This window comes from Rhinatrema bivittatum, chromosome 6 (assembly GCF_901001135.1).
Source record: "Rhinatrema bivittatum chromosome 6, aRhiBiv1.1, whole genome shotgun sequence".
NCBI lineage: Eukaryota > Metazoa > Chordata > Amphibia > Gymnophiona > Rhinatrematidae > Rhinatrema > Rhinatrema bivittatum.
In genome coordinates, this window is record NC_042620.1 from 193,520,597 (window position 1) to 193,537,397 (window position 16,801).

General features: G+C 42.7%; 1 protein-coding gene across 3 annotated transcripts in view; it reads right to left on the minus strand.

Moving 5' to 3' along the window:
• Positions 1 to 216: 216 nt before the first annotated feature.
• MDH1B (malate dehydrogenase 1B) overlaps positions 217 to 16,801 on the minus strand; it is a 128,351-nt gene continuing 111,766 nt past the window's right edge. For 2 of the 3 annotated variants that reach the window (XM_029606350.1, XM_029606348.1), the window contains 2 exons: positions 2,749 to 2,804; positions 217 to 396 (listed from right to left, as the gene is read on the minus strand). In XM_029606350.1, coding sequence (XP_029462210.1) covers positions 2,766 to 2,804 — 39 coding nt within the window. In that variant the 3' untranslated portion in view covers positions 217 to 396; positions 2,749 to 2,765. The remainder of the gene's footprint in view (positions 397 to 2,748; positions 2,805 to 16,801) is intronic. The other variant, XM_029606349.1, reaches the window with a different exon arrangement.

Genomic DNA, 16,801 nt, shown 5'->3' on the forward strand with positions numbered 1-16,801 from the left:
TTGCTGAATTCATTGCAAACTGTCCCTCTCCTCTCCACTGGCTTTGATTTGCTACCTTTGCATTGTTTTCCCTTAGATTGTGAGTCCTTTTCACTAGGGTATTCTCAATTTTATTAAACAGATGATTTTATTAAAGAACAAACAAGAGATAACATTTAACTCTGAAAATGAAAACTTGATTCTGCATTGAAATAAAAAACAAATAAACGAACTGAAGCCGGTTTAAAACTTTATGATAATCTGTAATTAATATATCTTGTTAAATTATTGCATCTAGAAACAGAATGAGGCGTGAAAGAGCTTTATCTTCTCAGAACCTGGGAAGTCTTGTGTCTCTGGGAGTCACGGAAGAGTTTCACCTTATTTGTCCAACTATTTAATCATTTTCTTAGAAATCTGCAGGGGAAGATGGATTGTTAAATTAAAGACCAGGACCATTGAGATTGACAATTTCAAACCTCCAAGCAAGTGAGAAGCAATTATTACAGTGTTTGCAAGTAGGAGAAAGATGTGCAGCAGACAGGCAATTTATTCAGCTCAACATGCTACCATAGCCTTTATTTAAGATGTGTGCTGCTGGCTGGATATACTTTGGAATATTGTCTGATTATTTTTCTTAGAAATCATTTATTTGAATCTATCATAAATTAACATTTCAAACTTTACCAGAACTGTGACAGTTGTTACTATCAGCAGGATCAGTTTATTGAGAACTAACTCAAAATCTGGATATAACCTTAAACAACTCAACTAACCTCATTTTTCTTGACTATTCTTGGACTTCAGTATGAGTCCTAGTATTATAATAACAATAAGAGTTATACAGTGGTCCCTCTATATATAAAAAAGATGTTTTTACTACATTTTTTTCTTATAAAGAGGATCTGTTATAGTAGAATATTCAGTGTGCAAGAACTACTTTGGGAATGGGGTATCTATTTGTTGTCACAAGCTGTGTCATAAAGGGGGAGTACTATAAAGAGATATTACTTTATTGCTCATGGGTCCTGTTCCTGTCTCGTTCCTCTTCAGGATATCAGGATGAAATCAGCTGATGTCACATTTACCTTAGAGGAGACTGTATAATTTTCTAAATGTAAATTATTTTCAGGTTTCTGTTTAAATAAAATGCAGTACTGAACACAATCAGGTGTTCCCCAGGGCTTAGTGTTGTCTGCAATCCTATTTAACAAATATTTATAGCTGTTTGCAAAATTCCTATCCTCTCTAGGCCTAAGATATTATGAGGCAGATATTCAAAATTAAATGTTTAAGTAAGTTAGCCAGATAAAATGTATCCAGCTACATTACAAGGACTCTTCAGCAATGCACAAGTAGAAATTGCTAGTCAGCTGGATATGTCTTATCCGGCTAACTTTAGACTTCCTATTGAGTAGATCTAACTTATCTGACTAACTTAATAAGTCCAAATAGCAGCACTCCGCTATGTTAACTGGATAATTAGCTATTCCCCAAAACGTCAATTTCCCATCCACCACTTAGCTACATAAATACTTATCCAGCTAAGTACTTATCTGGATAAGCGGCGACTGCTAAATACATCCAGGTATTCAGTCACCATCAGTTAGCCAGGTAAGTCCTTACTTATCTGGCTAAATGGCATTGAATATCAACCTCTATATTTATGCTGATGACATTCACTTTTTGGTACCATGTAATGTAAATGAAGATTACTGATTAGAAAGTTTTAAACATTTTAATGCAGTGAAAGATTGGATGTATAATAACAGACTGCTGTTAAACATCCAGAAAACAGCTTTCTTAACAGAAAGAAATTCAGTTTTGACATTTTTCTTCCGAAACCAGTCACAATTATTTCATGTCAGAAAGTCTGGATCTACCCAGATATAACAAGAATCACTCAAGAACGACGAAAGAACTTTCTTTCTATGATCTCTTAATTTTGGACTATGTTCCCTGTAGAACAGGGCTTCCCAAAACTGTCCTGGGGACCCCATAGACAGCTGGGTTTTCAGAATATCCACTATGAATATGCTGAGATAAATTTGCTTATTCAGAGTGTCCATGATATGCAAATTTATCTCATGCATATCCTGAAAACTTGACTTGCTGTGGGGTCTCCAGGACAAGTTTGGGAACCCTGCTGTAGAATACACCAGTTATCATCATTGCCGCAGCTTTTTCAACCAGCTGTAAAATTGTAACTAGTACCTTTGGTAAACCTAGATACTGCTGAATTACAGTAGTCCAGCCAACTTAGCACAAGTGCTTAGACTACTCTTCTGAAATCCACAGAAAAAATATAATTTTTTAGCGCTCTTATTGTTTTCAGTTTGAAAAATGTTGCTCTTGCTACAGCTTTAACCTGTGTCTTTCTCTTTAGTTGCTCAAGAACGCCCCTAAATCTCTTCCCTCACATAACAAAGGTCTTCCTGTCTTACAATTTTATAAGGCTTTTACCTACTGGAGCAAGAGCAGCATAGTCTCTGGGAATGTTCAATGATATCCTCATTTTGGGACGACGTTATAACAAATTTGGAAACTATGATGCATATCTCGCTACATAAATCCCTGCAGCTTTGTCTATTGGGACTGTACAGGGGCCCTATGGATGCTCTTTTGGCCCAGGACAAGGGGTTCCTTTGTAAGGCATTCTTAGTGGCGCTGCAATCCATACTATCCACTTGGAAATATCAAAACATTTTTATGATTCTCTCACATTATTAGGGACCGTTCTAAAGCAACATTTTTCTCTAGTGTTTATACCTCTTCCAGACAGCTGATTAAGTTTCAAGGGAAAATGCAAGTCCAGTTGTTTTCTCCTACAAGTAAACCAAGAAATTATTATCATAAAAATCTCTAAAGATAGTAAAAACATAAAGAGGTCCATATTCAAAAGTCATTTAGACGGATAACGTAATAGTTATCTGTCTAAATGGCTTACCCAACTAAATTTAGCCCTTTATCTGGCTAAATTCATCAGGAGGCTAGAATTTAGCTAGATAAGTTAGGGGCAGTTCAGGGATGTACCTGGGAGAAGCTGAGCTAGATGGCTAAGATAACTGGCTAACTCCGACATTCAGAGTTAGCCAGATGACTTAGCCAGCTAAGTCTAGTCAAGTCAGAGAGCTGTCCTAAAGTTAGCCGGGTATAGTTAGCTAGCTAAGTAATTAAGGGACCGATGCAATATAGTGCGCTCAGCATAGCACACAGCTCAATGTGCGTTTTGGACATGCTATGCTAACACCCAATGCAATAAGGGGATTAGTGCACCCAAAATGTGCATCCAAACTCACGTGTAGCTAATAGTTCTCATCACATGTAAATGCCATGTAGATGAAGCTATTAGCTATTACCCCCCAATGCAAAAACCTCCCGGCGCTCAACATACACTCATTAATGAGGCAAACTTAATGCCAGCCCAGGAGCTGACATTAAGTCAAACTGAGAGTCGATTGCTCTGGAGAAATTGAAAAAATACTGTCCTATGTGGTTGCTCCTACGCCATATTGTTGCTATACTCAATTCTACTGCTTGCGGTGTAAGAATAAAATTGGGTAGAGCGTCATTGATTTGAGATGCACATTCACTGGGCTTGAATGATAAAATTTAGAATTTTCTGAACTAGAGGGGAAAACAAAACCAATCAATGTAAGGGGTTCTTCAGGGAATAAATGTGAAGCATTTAAAAATAAAGCTGGGCAATTACCAGGGTTCCAGACTCTTCGCAGAGGCTTGAATGGACATGTATCCATTGTAATTCTGGGCGTCCAATGCATCAAATGCTAGGGATGAACAATTGTTTCCTAGTGTGTCCCTGTTAACATGGTCACTAATTTACATATTGCATTGGGCGCCCAGGGGCTATGGATGTGCGTGTGTTGAAAAAACGGGTGCCCAGTTTAGATGCCTGTATTTAAGCTCATGATATTTCATCGACCCCTAAGATAGCCGGCTACATTCAATAGTTTGGCTGCACTATTGACTTTGCCTCCAAAAGTTAGCTGGATAAGTTTATTCAGTTAATTTTGCTATCCGGACTGTGTCTGAACATAGACTTCAAAAAGACCAATATGCAGCACCATTTATCTGGCTAACAAGGTCATTTATCAAATCGCATTAGGGCCTTATCGTGGACGTAAATGTCCTAATGCCCACAATAATGCCATAAATGCATCGTGAGATGCATGTGCAAATTTTGAAAATTTAGTCAAAGGGGAGGAGTTTATGAAAATAAGGAATGTTTAACATTACATGCAGTACACATTTTAACTATGCCTTTTTTCCTGGTGTTATGCCTGAAATGGATTTGTAATAAATATCACAAATCCATTTTGGGAGAGGGAGAGAGAGAGAAAGAGTGAGAGAGCACCTCTGGGCTAACACACATATTAGTCAACTATTTATACCACTGTATGAGAGTCAACTAGTAACTCGAGGTGAGGTTTTGGTGGTGGTCTAGTGTTTGGGGGACAGGTTTACATGCACAGTCAGAGGTACAAATAGCACAGTACACATCAGTGAAGCTTTGATGTGATTTGGAGTGAGGAAAGGGTCACAAAGGTGAGATTTGTACAATGTACTCTCCCCCTAACATGATGTACTCTCTACCTCGAGTTACTCGTTGACCCTCCTACAGTGATATAAATAGTTGACTAATATGAGAGCCTTATGAAGAGTCTCTCTCTCTCTGAGCAGCCAAAGCAGTAAAATAGCACATGTTGTGGTAACTCAAAAATTAGCCTAATTGCAGGCAAAATGATGAAATAATGAACATAGGCCTAAATTTGAATTTAGCCAGACAAATGGCAGGATTTGAAAATCTCCCTGGATGAGCACATCTAAATTATCTGGCTAATTAGTTAGCTGGAGAACTTGGAGGCTTTCCAGTGCACAGTTAAGTTAGTCAGCTAACTCTGATATTTAGAGTTTGCCAAATCAATTATCTGGCTAACTCTTGTTGTGTCATAGAGCTGCCCTAAAGTTATCTGGCTATCTTTAAGACAGTTGGGTATATTCAGTGGCACTGTCACACCACTGAATATCTCTCCAAAGTTAGCCAGATAAGCTTAGCTGGCTAACTTTGCTGGTCAGATAGTGGCTGAAAATGGACTCCAAACTGTATTAGTCCCTGTGTTTTTCTTTGGAGTATTTACCAATGCTGTCCATCTGAATGAATAGATCAGAGGCTTCCCTGGGCAAGGATATGCCTGAAATTTTGTGGGTGAGTGTACTGCTGGAGTTCCAGCATGCCTGCCATATTTGTTATGGGAAGTACACAATGATATGATAATCCAGTCATACTTAAGAATAAGACCACAACACAAAAAAAGCAAGATACCAAAAATGTAAGAAATAAAAAAAGAATATATTAAAACAATCAGTGTGCAGCACATCATTTGTTCTTAATTTGTTTTTAATTGATATATATTATGTCCACATTATTTCATATTGACTGTAAGGCTTGTTGCTGATTTATTGTTTATTGTAAACCGAGGTGATGTTATTAATGTGCCGCGGTATATAAAAAAAAAATCACTAAATAAATAAATAAATCATAAAGTATAAATTTGCATTTCTATTAATCAAACTGAAGAGTCTTATTCAGATACACCTTCACTTAATTGCTCAGAATTAGCATTTTTGTATTTGCTTTTTGTTATGAGAGCAATTTTCAAAAGAAATTTATCCACCTCAAGGCCCTATTTAATACGTGGTAGTAAAGTGTGTAACTGTACTTTTTTTTACTGCTAATAAATTCCCATAGGGTTCACTAAATTGCAAATATCTGAGTACCACAGCTTAATGAATCCTATGGGAATTTTCCGAATCTTGCCCTGTCCAAGGAAAATTGCACATTCCTAGCCCTGGCAATGCACAATGGTGGGCCCCCATACCAGCCAGCAGATTTAAGGGAACCACAATGCCTTTCAAAGATGATTCCATCTCCTCAAAAAATCTCCCTGATGATCCAAAGGGTTGCTGGAGCAATGTAGTGTATCCCTTTAAAAAAAAACAAAAAAAACGCTTACACGTCCCACAAAGAAATTTGAGATCAGCCAATAAAGCACTACTAACAATCCCCTCGGTAAAGACAGCGAAACTAACACAAGTCAGAGAGAGAGCACTATCCTTGGCCAGTCCAACATTATGGCACACATTGCCACTACAGACAAGATTACAGAGTGACCCAAACATTTTCAAAAAAAGTCTAAAAACCTGGCTATTCAGAAAAGCATTTCATAATGAGAACAGAGAATGAAAGAACTCAGTACAAGGTTACCGAGATGAGTGGTCCCACAACTTTTATTTTATTTTATACTCAATAATTAAGTTATAGAACTCCAGCTTATGCATAACCCTTGTATGATTACCATAATAATCATATATGTGGACTAGATCCATGCCACATTTCTTATACTTTATTTTATATAAACATGTACCAACATTGTAATGGCACTTTTGTAAATTTCATTTGTAACCAAACCAAATATATTTATTTATTTTGAATTTTTCTATACCGGCCTTCATGTGGCAAAGACATATCATGTCGGTTTACATTGAAACAGTTGTTGAATAATAGCATTACATGTAACAGGGTTTTGCAACTGGGAGCCAGGGAATAACTGGGTATATACAGTCTGAAACTTTAACAATCAAGAGTCGCAACAAACATTAATTTGCGATTCCGTTAAACTAAAAATAAGATTGCAATACAATCAAAAAAAATTAACACTGGATTAAGGAATAACATAAGGAAATTAAGAATTTAAAATTAAAAAGGTTAACTGTTAATAATGACAGTTAGCAAGTGGCAGATAGGAACAATTAACCGGCGGAGGGAGTACATAAGGAGTGCTGTCCAAAGCAGATTTTACAGGAGGAGAGGCGATCGGAGGGTTATGGAAAGGCTTGGCTGAATAACCACATTTTTAGTTTTTTTTTTGAAGGTCTGTGGGCAAGGTTCTTGGCGGAGTTCCTGGGGGAGAGCATTCCATTGAGGGGGACCAGCTGTAGATAGAGCGCGTTTCCTTAGCAAGGTTTTGGCTGGGGGGGGTGTAGAGTGTACCTTTGTAGAAACTTCTAACTGGTCTAGAGGAAGAGTGGGGTTGAAGAGGGATACTTAGATCGAGTGGTGAGAGATTGTGAAAGGCTTTGTGGATGATTGTTAGGACTTTATATAGAATTCTGAATTTGATAGGTAACCAATGGAGGTTCCGGAGGATAGGAGTAATGTGCTCTCTTTTGTTGGTGTTGGACAGAATCCTGGCGACCGAGTTCTGTACCATCTGCAAGGGTCTAATGTGGTTGGCTGGGAGACCGAGAAGGAGGGAGTTGCAGTAGTCGATTTTTGAAAAGATGATGGATTGCAGTACCGTGCGGTAGTCCTGAAAGTGGAGAAGTGGTCTCAATTTTTTTATGACCTGTAATTTGAAGAAACATTCCTTTGTGGTATTGTTGATGAATTTTTTAAGGTTTAGGTGGCTGTCCAGGATGACACCCAGGTCTCTTACTTGGGTGGGGAGGCTTGCTTGAGAGTTGGGTAGAATGTTGGCTGATCCGTGGTTGTCGTCCTGAGCCATGATGAGGATCTCTGACTTGTTGGTGTTTAAGACTAGGTTAAGACTGGGGAGCGGGTGGTTGATTGACTGAAGGCAGCTGTTCCAGAAGCTGAGGGTCTTGGGGAGGGACTCTGTGATTGGGATGAGTATTTGGACGTCGTCTGCGTAGATATAGTGAGTCAGCTTCAGGTTAGTGAGTAAGTTACAGAGTGGGAGGAGGTAGATGTTGAACAGAGTTGGTGAAAGAGAAGATCCTTGAGGGACTCCCAGTGTGGAGCTGACCAGGTGGGATTCTTTGTTGTTGATTTTTACTTTGAAGAACCTGTTGCTTAGGAATGATTTAAACCAGCTGAGCACAGCTCCGGTGATGCCTATTTCTGCTAGATGGTCTAGCAGCATTGAGTGGTTTACTGTGTCAAAGGCCGCCGAAAGATCTAAGAGAGCGAGAAGGAGCGGTTGTTTGGTTTCTAGATTCAGAAGGACGGTGTCTGTTAGCGAGAGTAGGAGGGATTCAGTGTTCAACGCTTTGCGGAAACTGAACTGCGACAGGGCGAGGATCCTGTGTTCGTCGAGATATTCTGTGAGTTGTTTGTTGACAATTTTTTCCAGGAGTTTGGCTATGAAAGGTAAGTTGGCTATAGGGTGGAAGTTTGCAGGATCGGCTGCCGATAGATTTGTTTTTTTTAATAGGGGTCTGAGACTGGCAAGTATTAGAGAGTCTGGTGAAAGGGAGCAGTTTATGATTTGAGCAATGGGCTTCGCAATGGTTTTGGAGATGGAGATAAGAAGGTTTTTGGGGTATTGAGTCTGATGGATGAGAGGAGGGTTTAGCTTCTTGAGAATGTTTTCGATCTCCAGAGAGGAAGTGTGTTCAAAAGTTTCAAATGTTGATTCTCGGTGAGTTGTAAAGGTGAGGGGGGGGGGGGGGCTGGCGATTGGTTGAGATAAGCAGGGTTATTAGGTTGGTGATTTTTTTTTCGAAGTAGGTAGCAAGTTCTGCAGCTTTGCTTAGTGCTTGGTCATCCGGTATAGTAGGTGGAGATGGTTTGGTGAGAGCTGAGACATAGGAGAAAAGAGCTCTAGAGTCAAAGATAAAGTGATGGATTTTTTGGGCGAAGAAATCTCTCTTTGTTTTGATGATGGAGTTCCTGTAGTGGTGCATTAGAGATTTGTAGGCTGTAAGGGTCGTTGTGGAAGGGTTTTTCCGCTATCTGTGTTCTTTGCTTCTAAGATTTTGTTTTAGGGTTTTCAGTTCTGGAGTGAACCAGGGTTTTCTGTTATCGGGGTTGCTGTATTGTACTTTCGTGGTTATGGGGCAGGTTTGCTCTGCTACTTTGTTGGTAATGTTGAACCAGGAGGTAGTAGCTGCGGTTGCATCTGAGAGCTCAAGGTAGGCTAGTTCTTTAGAGAGGCTGGCGCTGAGGTTGTCCAGGAAGCAGGGTTTCCTGATTTGCACTGATGTTTTTGGGAAAGATTGTGAAGGGGGGTTGGTGTTCTCGAGGACCGTAGTCATCATCCAGTGATCAGACCAAGGGACTGGTGAGCATATGGGCTTGGAGGCTATAGTGAGGCTTTCATCCAGGGTATGTCCTGCTTTGTGAGTGGGGCTATTGATGATTTGTCTGAAGCCAATGTAGCTGAGAGATGAGAGGAGTGTTTTGCAGTTGGGGGATTGAGGAGTAGCGTCGACGTGTAGGTTGAAATCTCCTATAATTATGGCTGGGGCATCTGTGTTTATGTGTTTTGTGATGCGTTCAATAAGGGGAGAAGGGTCAGCGTCTAGAAGCCCTGGGGGGGGGCGTAGATTATGCATATTTGGAGGTGTTTGGATTTGAAGATGGAGAATTCGAGTTTTGAGGCTGAGTTTGAGAGGTGAAGGGTTAATCCTAGATCTTTTTTGGTGGCTACAAGTAGGCCGCCACCTCTTTTTTTTGAGTCTAGGGATTGAAAACAGGTCATATAGGTGTATGGGAAGTTGGTTGATTACAGCTATGTCGGTGGGTTTCAGCTACGTTTCTGTGATTGCGCATATGTCTGGTTTGGCGTCAAGCAGGTAATCATTTATGATGTGGGTTTTCTTCGAGAGGGATTGGGCATTGAACAGGGTTAGTGAAAAAAGAGATAGGCCCAGTAGTTGAGTGAGAGGAGATGCCATAATGGGAATGAGCCTCTTCTGTTGGATGGTGAGAAAGGAGTTGGGTTTAGAGTGGTTTCTGCAGTGGTTACTGATGATAGGGATGTGGAAAGTGTGCATCCTTAGAGAAGAAGGGTAAAAGTAGTTGGTTGAAGTGGAGGGTATGGAAGAGTCCTGTCCTCAGAAGTTAGAGTAGGGTCTAGGCCTGTGATGACGAAGTCTGAGGTGAGCGGAGGGTCAGTGTCCAGAAGGGGGAGACTGTGGTTGAAGTAAAGTTGATTTCTCAATATATGTGCCCATATGTAAACCGTTGTGATGGTGCATTACTAAACGCCAGTATATAAAAAAGTTTAAATAAATAAATAAATAAATAAATAAATAGGCTATGCAGGAGGGGAGGGGAGTCCAGGCTCTATATTGCCTCAGCAGCCCTATGGACGATCAGGGAGATTTTTCTGAGGGAAATGGGAGGCATCCTTAAAAGACTTTGTGGCCCCTTTAGATCTATCTCTCAAGATGCATTACCTGAGTGAATGTTAGCTACACCTTGAGGTTTTAGATTTTCTGCAGTAGCACAGACCACAAAAATTTTTTGCATGTTGTACTACTAATTTCCATGTTAATGAGCTGCTTTACCTAATTTTATCAAAGTTTCCCTTTTGAAAGTTTAGTGTTAGAACTGTAGATTTACTTATTTTCCCCTTCCAATTATTAGTTTAAATTTGATCATGTTATGATCACTGTTGCCAAGTGGCCCCACCACTGTTACCTCTCTCACCAAATCCTGCGTTCCACTAAGAATTAAATCTGTTGGCGTTACTGGGGGTGAGTGAAGCCGGTCATGGCTGTATGTGTGAACTCGGTGGAAACAGCTGCTAGCCCTCAGAAAAAGAGTCTGATATCTGGAAGCTAGGTGGCTGGGGCTTGGGGGGGGGGGGGGGGCAGGCTGTGCTGGGGTTGGGGGAAGGGTTTAGTCTAGGAGGCCTGGCTGTGCTGAGGCTGGGGGAGTGCAGGCTGTGCTGAAAATGCTGGAGGAGTGAGCATAGGCTATGCTGGGACTGACTGGGGGAGGGGGGGGGGAGGGAAGGCTACTGAGGCTGGGCAGGCTGTGCTGGGGCTAGAGGGGGAGGACAATAAATAGGAGTCTCCAAGGAATGTCCATGAGTGGCTGTGTTGCAGCTGGGGCTGGGAGGAGTATCATAGTCTGGGCCTGGGGTGGGTGGCATGCTCTGATGAGGCTGAGTAGGTTGTACTGGGGCTCGGAGTGGGAGGGCAAGCTGTGATGACAATTGTAAAGTAATGCAATTAGGGAAGAGCAACCCAAATTATAGCTACAGGATGCAAGGTTCCACTTTGGGAGTCACCACCCAAGAAAAGGTTCTAGGCATTGTTACAGGTCAAGCAGCCTGGGCTGGGATTTCTGTCAGCAGGAGTAGGTCCAGACTCTGGGGCAAGGTCGGACTGGATCTTCTGCCTGGACCAGCCACCTTCCCCTTGGATTGAGACATCAGGTTCTGGTGCCCAGCAATTGAAATAGTAGACATGGTGGGTTTTGAAGGCAGGCAGGGCTGGAGGCAGGTAGGAACTGGATACTGGAGGCAAGGCAGGTGGGCTTGAGGCAAGGCAGGCTGGATTGGAACAAAGGCAAGGCAAGATGCACCAGAGACAGGCAGGCTGGGCTAGAAACAAGGTCTGGGTAACAAAGACTAAATAGGACAGGACAAAACAGGTCAGGAAAAGACAGGGCAAGGACTGGGCTATGAAACTGATATAGGAACATAAACACATGGAACAAGGAACAAAGAACATAGACTAGGAGGCTTAAGAGACCACAAAGCAGAGCAAGTTATATTAGCAAGCGCAAAGACTCCGACCCAGGGTCAGGTGGCCGAGGAGCTGCAGAACAGGGCTAGAATGCCGAGGAGGTTGCAGGACAGGGCTGGAAGGCTAAGGAAACCACAAGGCAAAGCTGGAAGCCTGAGAAGGCCACAAGGCAAAGCAGGCCACATGGTAGCACAGAGAGCAAGGACGGCCAATGCAAGGAGCCAAGGAGACTCAATAAAGGAGAGGCTGGGCAAAACAGGGCTGGCCTTGCTGAGTTATAGGATCAATGAGACGGTGGCACGAGCATGTGACAGCATGGTTCCATGAGGACTTCTGCAGGCAGGGAGACTGCCTAGCAGGCAGAATTGTGACAGTACCTTCCTTTTAAGACCCATCCTCCTGGATCTCATTTGCCAAGGGGCCTGTAGACAGTAGCTCAGGGTTTACTTGAAGCAAAGGAAGGAGTTTTAGCTATAATACCGGTAAATAATGGCATGGAGACTTTATATACTGATTGGACTGGGATTTTGAAGTGTGCTGCATGTGCAGCAGAAACTGAAGTCATGGGAACAGGGTTCATCTGGTGCAACAGAGTCCCTCGGAGGCAAGGCTGGTGGACTATCCCTCAGAGGTAAGGCTGCTGGATTGGGATCCCTCGGAGGCAAGGCTGCTGGTCTGGGATCCTTCAGAGGCAAGGCTGTTGGCCTAGAGTCCCTCAGAAGCAAAGCTGCTGGGCCAGGCTCCCCCTGGAGCAAAGATGCTGGACCGGGCTCCCCCCGGAGTGACATAGCTGGGCCACCGTGCCCCTGGAACAGCATGGCTGGGCCTTGCTCCTCCTGGAGTGGACCTGCTGAACTGGGCTCCCTTTCGAGCAAAGCTGCTGGGCTGGGATCCCCCTGGAGAAGCAAGGTTGGGCCGGGCCGGGCTCCCCCTGGAGAAGCAGGGCTGGGCTGGGCTCCCCCTGGAGCGGACTCACTGGGCTGGGCTCCCTCAGGAGCGGGTTTATGAGACCTTCCCCCCTCTGAAGCAGATTGACTGGAGCAGCATCCTTCTAGAGTGGACTGACTGGAGGGCCTGGCTCATCAGGCTGTGAAGACAAAGTAGGAAGCGCTGTAGTCAAAAGTATTGTAGGTTTCACCAGCGGCTGGAGGCAGGTAGCTGGGGTCACTGAGAATGGGATCTTGGAGTCTGTGAATACCACAACCTGTGGCATAGACTGGGCTGATGAGGAAGAAGCAGTGGACACTGTTTGGGTTGAGGTCACAGTAGAAGTTGCAGGCAGATCTGAAGCCAGGTTCTTGGGAATAATCGCAGAGGCATCCTGGACCAGATTCTGAGGACTTGGACTGGAGTCAGCTTCAGAGCATGGTTTAGTGGAGAGAGATCCTAATAGAACAGCTATAGAAAAGACACACAATACTGTCCTAGACCTCATTAAGGCTAAGCAGGATACAGCTGATTGAGCCTGTCATACAGATTGAAGCAACAGCAGCTATCTGTTTTAAAACTCCTGCAGTCAGACACAGAGGCACTTAGGCAACAGGAGCACTGGAACCTGAAACACGGCCCACCTCTGCAGGTACAGAATTCTTTTACATCTTTGGTTAATTTTGCAAATGTTTAAATTAGCTGTGGGTTCAAGGAGACCTGGACTCGCAACCTCCAGAGCAGATATCATGTTGTCAGGACCATTTACATTGTTAAACTGATGCTCTCTGATTGCCTAGGAACTGGGCTAAGAACAGCTGATGAGACTTGAGGATCTCCACAGCTGTTTTGTGCACTGCAAACTGAGTGGACACCAAAGGCACTGCAGGACTGGATTTTTTAGCCAGGTTCACTTGTGCAGGTAATACTTTTAAATTCCTTTGATTAGCTTTGGCTGTGATAGGAATAACTTCTGGCTGGGCTTAGTATCTCTGTGCAGCAGGCAGCAGGCCTTTCAAACTATTTTTAGTGGAACTACAGCATCAGCGTTCTTTAATACAGAATGCACATTTGATTGTGGTGCAAGATAAAGTGAACAGATTTGTTCAGGAGGCATATACGCAGGAGTGCACATACATTCTTACCAGATAGATTTAAGATAACCACATCCAATACAGTCCGGAAATGACAGTTGATCTTTACCCAGTCACCTGTTGCATTTCCAATAGGCTGGGTTCTCAGGTGAAATCATATCATCAGGAAGTGGGATCCATATCTTGGGATCTGGCTGGGGTGCAGCACAACTGCAAAAGACATCTACGGATGCAGAGTTCGCAAAGAAGCATTCCATACAATCCAACAGGTCAAAATTAGGGAAATGGCAACTGATACACTCTAGAAAGTACGGTAGGTATCAGCATTGGCATTCATTACAGATCCAATGAAGAGCAGAGGAGGGTACCACAGGTTTAGAAAAATTTTTACTTGGCTTACCAGATTGGCAGGGAGTCCTGAACCATGGTCTGTGTGGCATCTTCATTCTGTCACAGCTCAGGCAGGCTGGGCTGGGATTTTCCCCAACAAAAGTAGGATCAGACTCTGGGGCAAGGCCAGAATGGATCTTCCACTTGGACCAGCCACCTCCCCTCGGGTTGATATCACAGATTCTAGTGGCCGGCAGGACTTAACTGGAATAGTAGACAAGCTGGGTTCTGAAGGCAGGCTGGGCTGGAGACAGGCAGGGGCTGGATACGAGGGCTGGAACTGGAGGTGAGGCAGGCTGGGCTGGAACAGAGGCAAGGCAGGCTGCACTAGAGGCAAGGATGGCTGAGCTAGAACAGAGAAGGCAGGTTGGACTGGAGACAAGGTTTGGGTAACAAGGACTGAATGGGACAGGTCAAGACTGGACAGGACAAAGATTGGGCCACAGAACAGAGCTAGGAACACAAACACATGGAACAAGGAAAAGAGAACAGAGACTAGGAAGTTTAAGCAAGTCACAAAGCAGGGGAAGCTATACTAGCAAGCGCAAAAGCCCAGAGGCAAGGTCAGGTGGCCAAGGAGGTCGCAGAACAGGGCTGGAAGGTTGTGGAGGCCTCAAGACAGGGCTGGAAGGCCACAGAGGCCACCGGACAGGGCTGGAAGGCCGAGCAAGCCACAAGGCAAAGCAGGAACAAGAAGGCTGAGCAAGCTACAGGGCAAGGCAGAAACAAGAAGGCCGAACAGGCCACATAGTAGCACAGAGAGCAAGGATGGCCAATACAAGAAGCTAAGGTGACTCGATGAAGAACATAAGAACATGCGAACATGCCATACTGGGTCAGACCAAGGGTCCATCAAGCCCAGCATCCTGTTTCCAACAGTGGCCAATCCAGGCCATAAGAACCTGGCAAGTACCCAAAAACTAAGTCTATTCCATGTTACCGTTGCTAGTAATAGCGGTGGTTATTATCTAAGTCAACTTAATTAATAGCAGGTAATGGACTTCTCGTCCAAGAACTTATCCAATCCTTTTTTAAACACAGCTATACTAACTGCACTAACCACATCCTCTGGCAACAAATTCCAGAGTATAATTGTGCGTTGAGTGAAAAAGAACTTTCTCTAATTAGTTTTAAATGTGCCACATGCTAACTTCATGGAGTGCCTCCTAGTCTTTCTATTATCCGAAAGAGTAAAAAAACGATTCACATCTACCCGTTCTAGACCTCTCATGATTTTAAACACCTCTATCATATCCCCCCTCAGCCATCTCTTCTCCAAGCTGAAAAGTCCTAACCTCTTTAGTCTTTCCTCATAGGGGAGCTGTTCCATTCCCCTTATCATTTTGGTAGCCCTTCTCTGTACCTTTTCCATCGCAATTATATCTTTTTTGAGATGCGGCGACCAGAATTGTACACAGTATTCAAGGTGCGGTTTCACCATGGAGTGATTCAGAGGCATTATGAAATTTTCCATTTTATTCACCATTCCCTTTCTAATAATTCCCAACATTCTGTTTGCTTTTTTGACTGCCGCAGCACACTGAACCGACAATTTCAATGTGTTATCCACTATTTATTTATTTATTTATTTATTTATTTCGGATTTTTATATACCGACATTCTCAATACAAGTATCGAATCAGGTCGGTTTACATAGAACAAAACTGTCGCAATAAAGGCGTTACATTAAACAGCGTTTCTTAACATATGAGTAACATATAACATATAACATATAAATATAAATAATACAAATTAAATATTACATAGACAATAATAATAATAACTCGTCAACAGGACGTGGATAAATGTAAGGAATGTTTTAAAGCGTGAATAAATATCTTGAATAATTAAAGGGGTAGTCTAAATTGTGATATGTGGGTACATAGACCTTGTTGATGTGCAAAAATCCGAGTTATGCATGAGTTAAAGAAGACTGATGAATCAGAGAAGGAGTCTTAAACAGGAGTCTGTGTTGTTCAGATCTGGCGTGGTTGGTTCTTGAGGGGAGTATGGGTGATCGAGGATCTGATGTTGGACTATTTTTCTCTTTGACCGGTGTCTGAGTGATCTTGTGATTCTGTATAGGCTTGCCTGAAAAGCCACGTTTTTAGGTTTTTCTTAAAAGTTAGATGACAAGTCTCTTGGCGTAGATCTGGCGGTAATGACCAACTTAAATTAGCCATTCTCAAACCTCTACTTAAAAAACCTAACCTTCCAACCACAGATCCAGCTAACTTCCGCCCAATAGCTAATCTGCCATTGATCGCTAAAATTATGGAAAAGATAGTCAATAAACAACTATCTGAATATTTGGAAGAAAACAACATTCTTGTATCTTCCCAGTATGGCTTTCGGAAATCGTTAAGCACTGAATCTCTCCTTATCTCTCTTACCGATTCTATTCTATCTAATATGGACAAAAAACAACCACATCTTTTGATACTACTAGATCTCTCTGCAGCCTCTGACACTGTCAACCATTCATCTCTATTAAAATGTCTGGCAGATATAGGCATTAAAGGAACAGTCTTCAGCTGGTTCAAATCCTTCCTAGCAAATAGACAATTCAAAGTAAAGATTAACAACAAAGAATCACAACCGATCCCTTCCAACCGGGGGGTCCCTCAGGGTTCCTCCCTTTCCCCTACCCTCTTCAACATTTACCTCTTACCTCTATGTCATCTACTTACTAAACTAAACCTAACTCACTATCTCTACGCGGATGACATCCAGATACTCATCCCAATCTCAGAATCCTTACAAAAAACCTTGGCTCACTGGAACAATTGTTTGCAACAGATCAATCATCTTCTCTCCAGCCTTTGCCTCATTCTTAACAACAACAAAACTGAGATCCTAATCATCAATCAAGACATCAACATCAAACT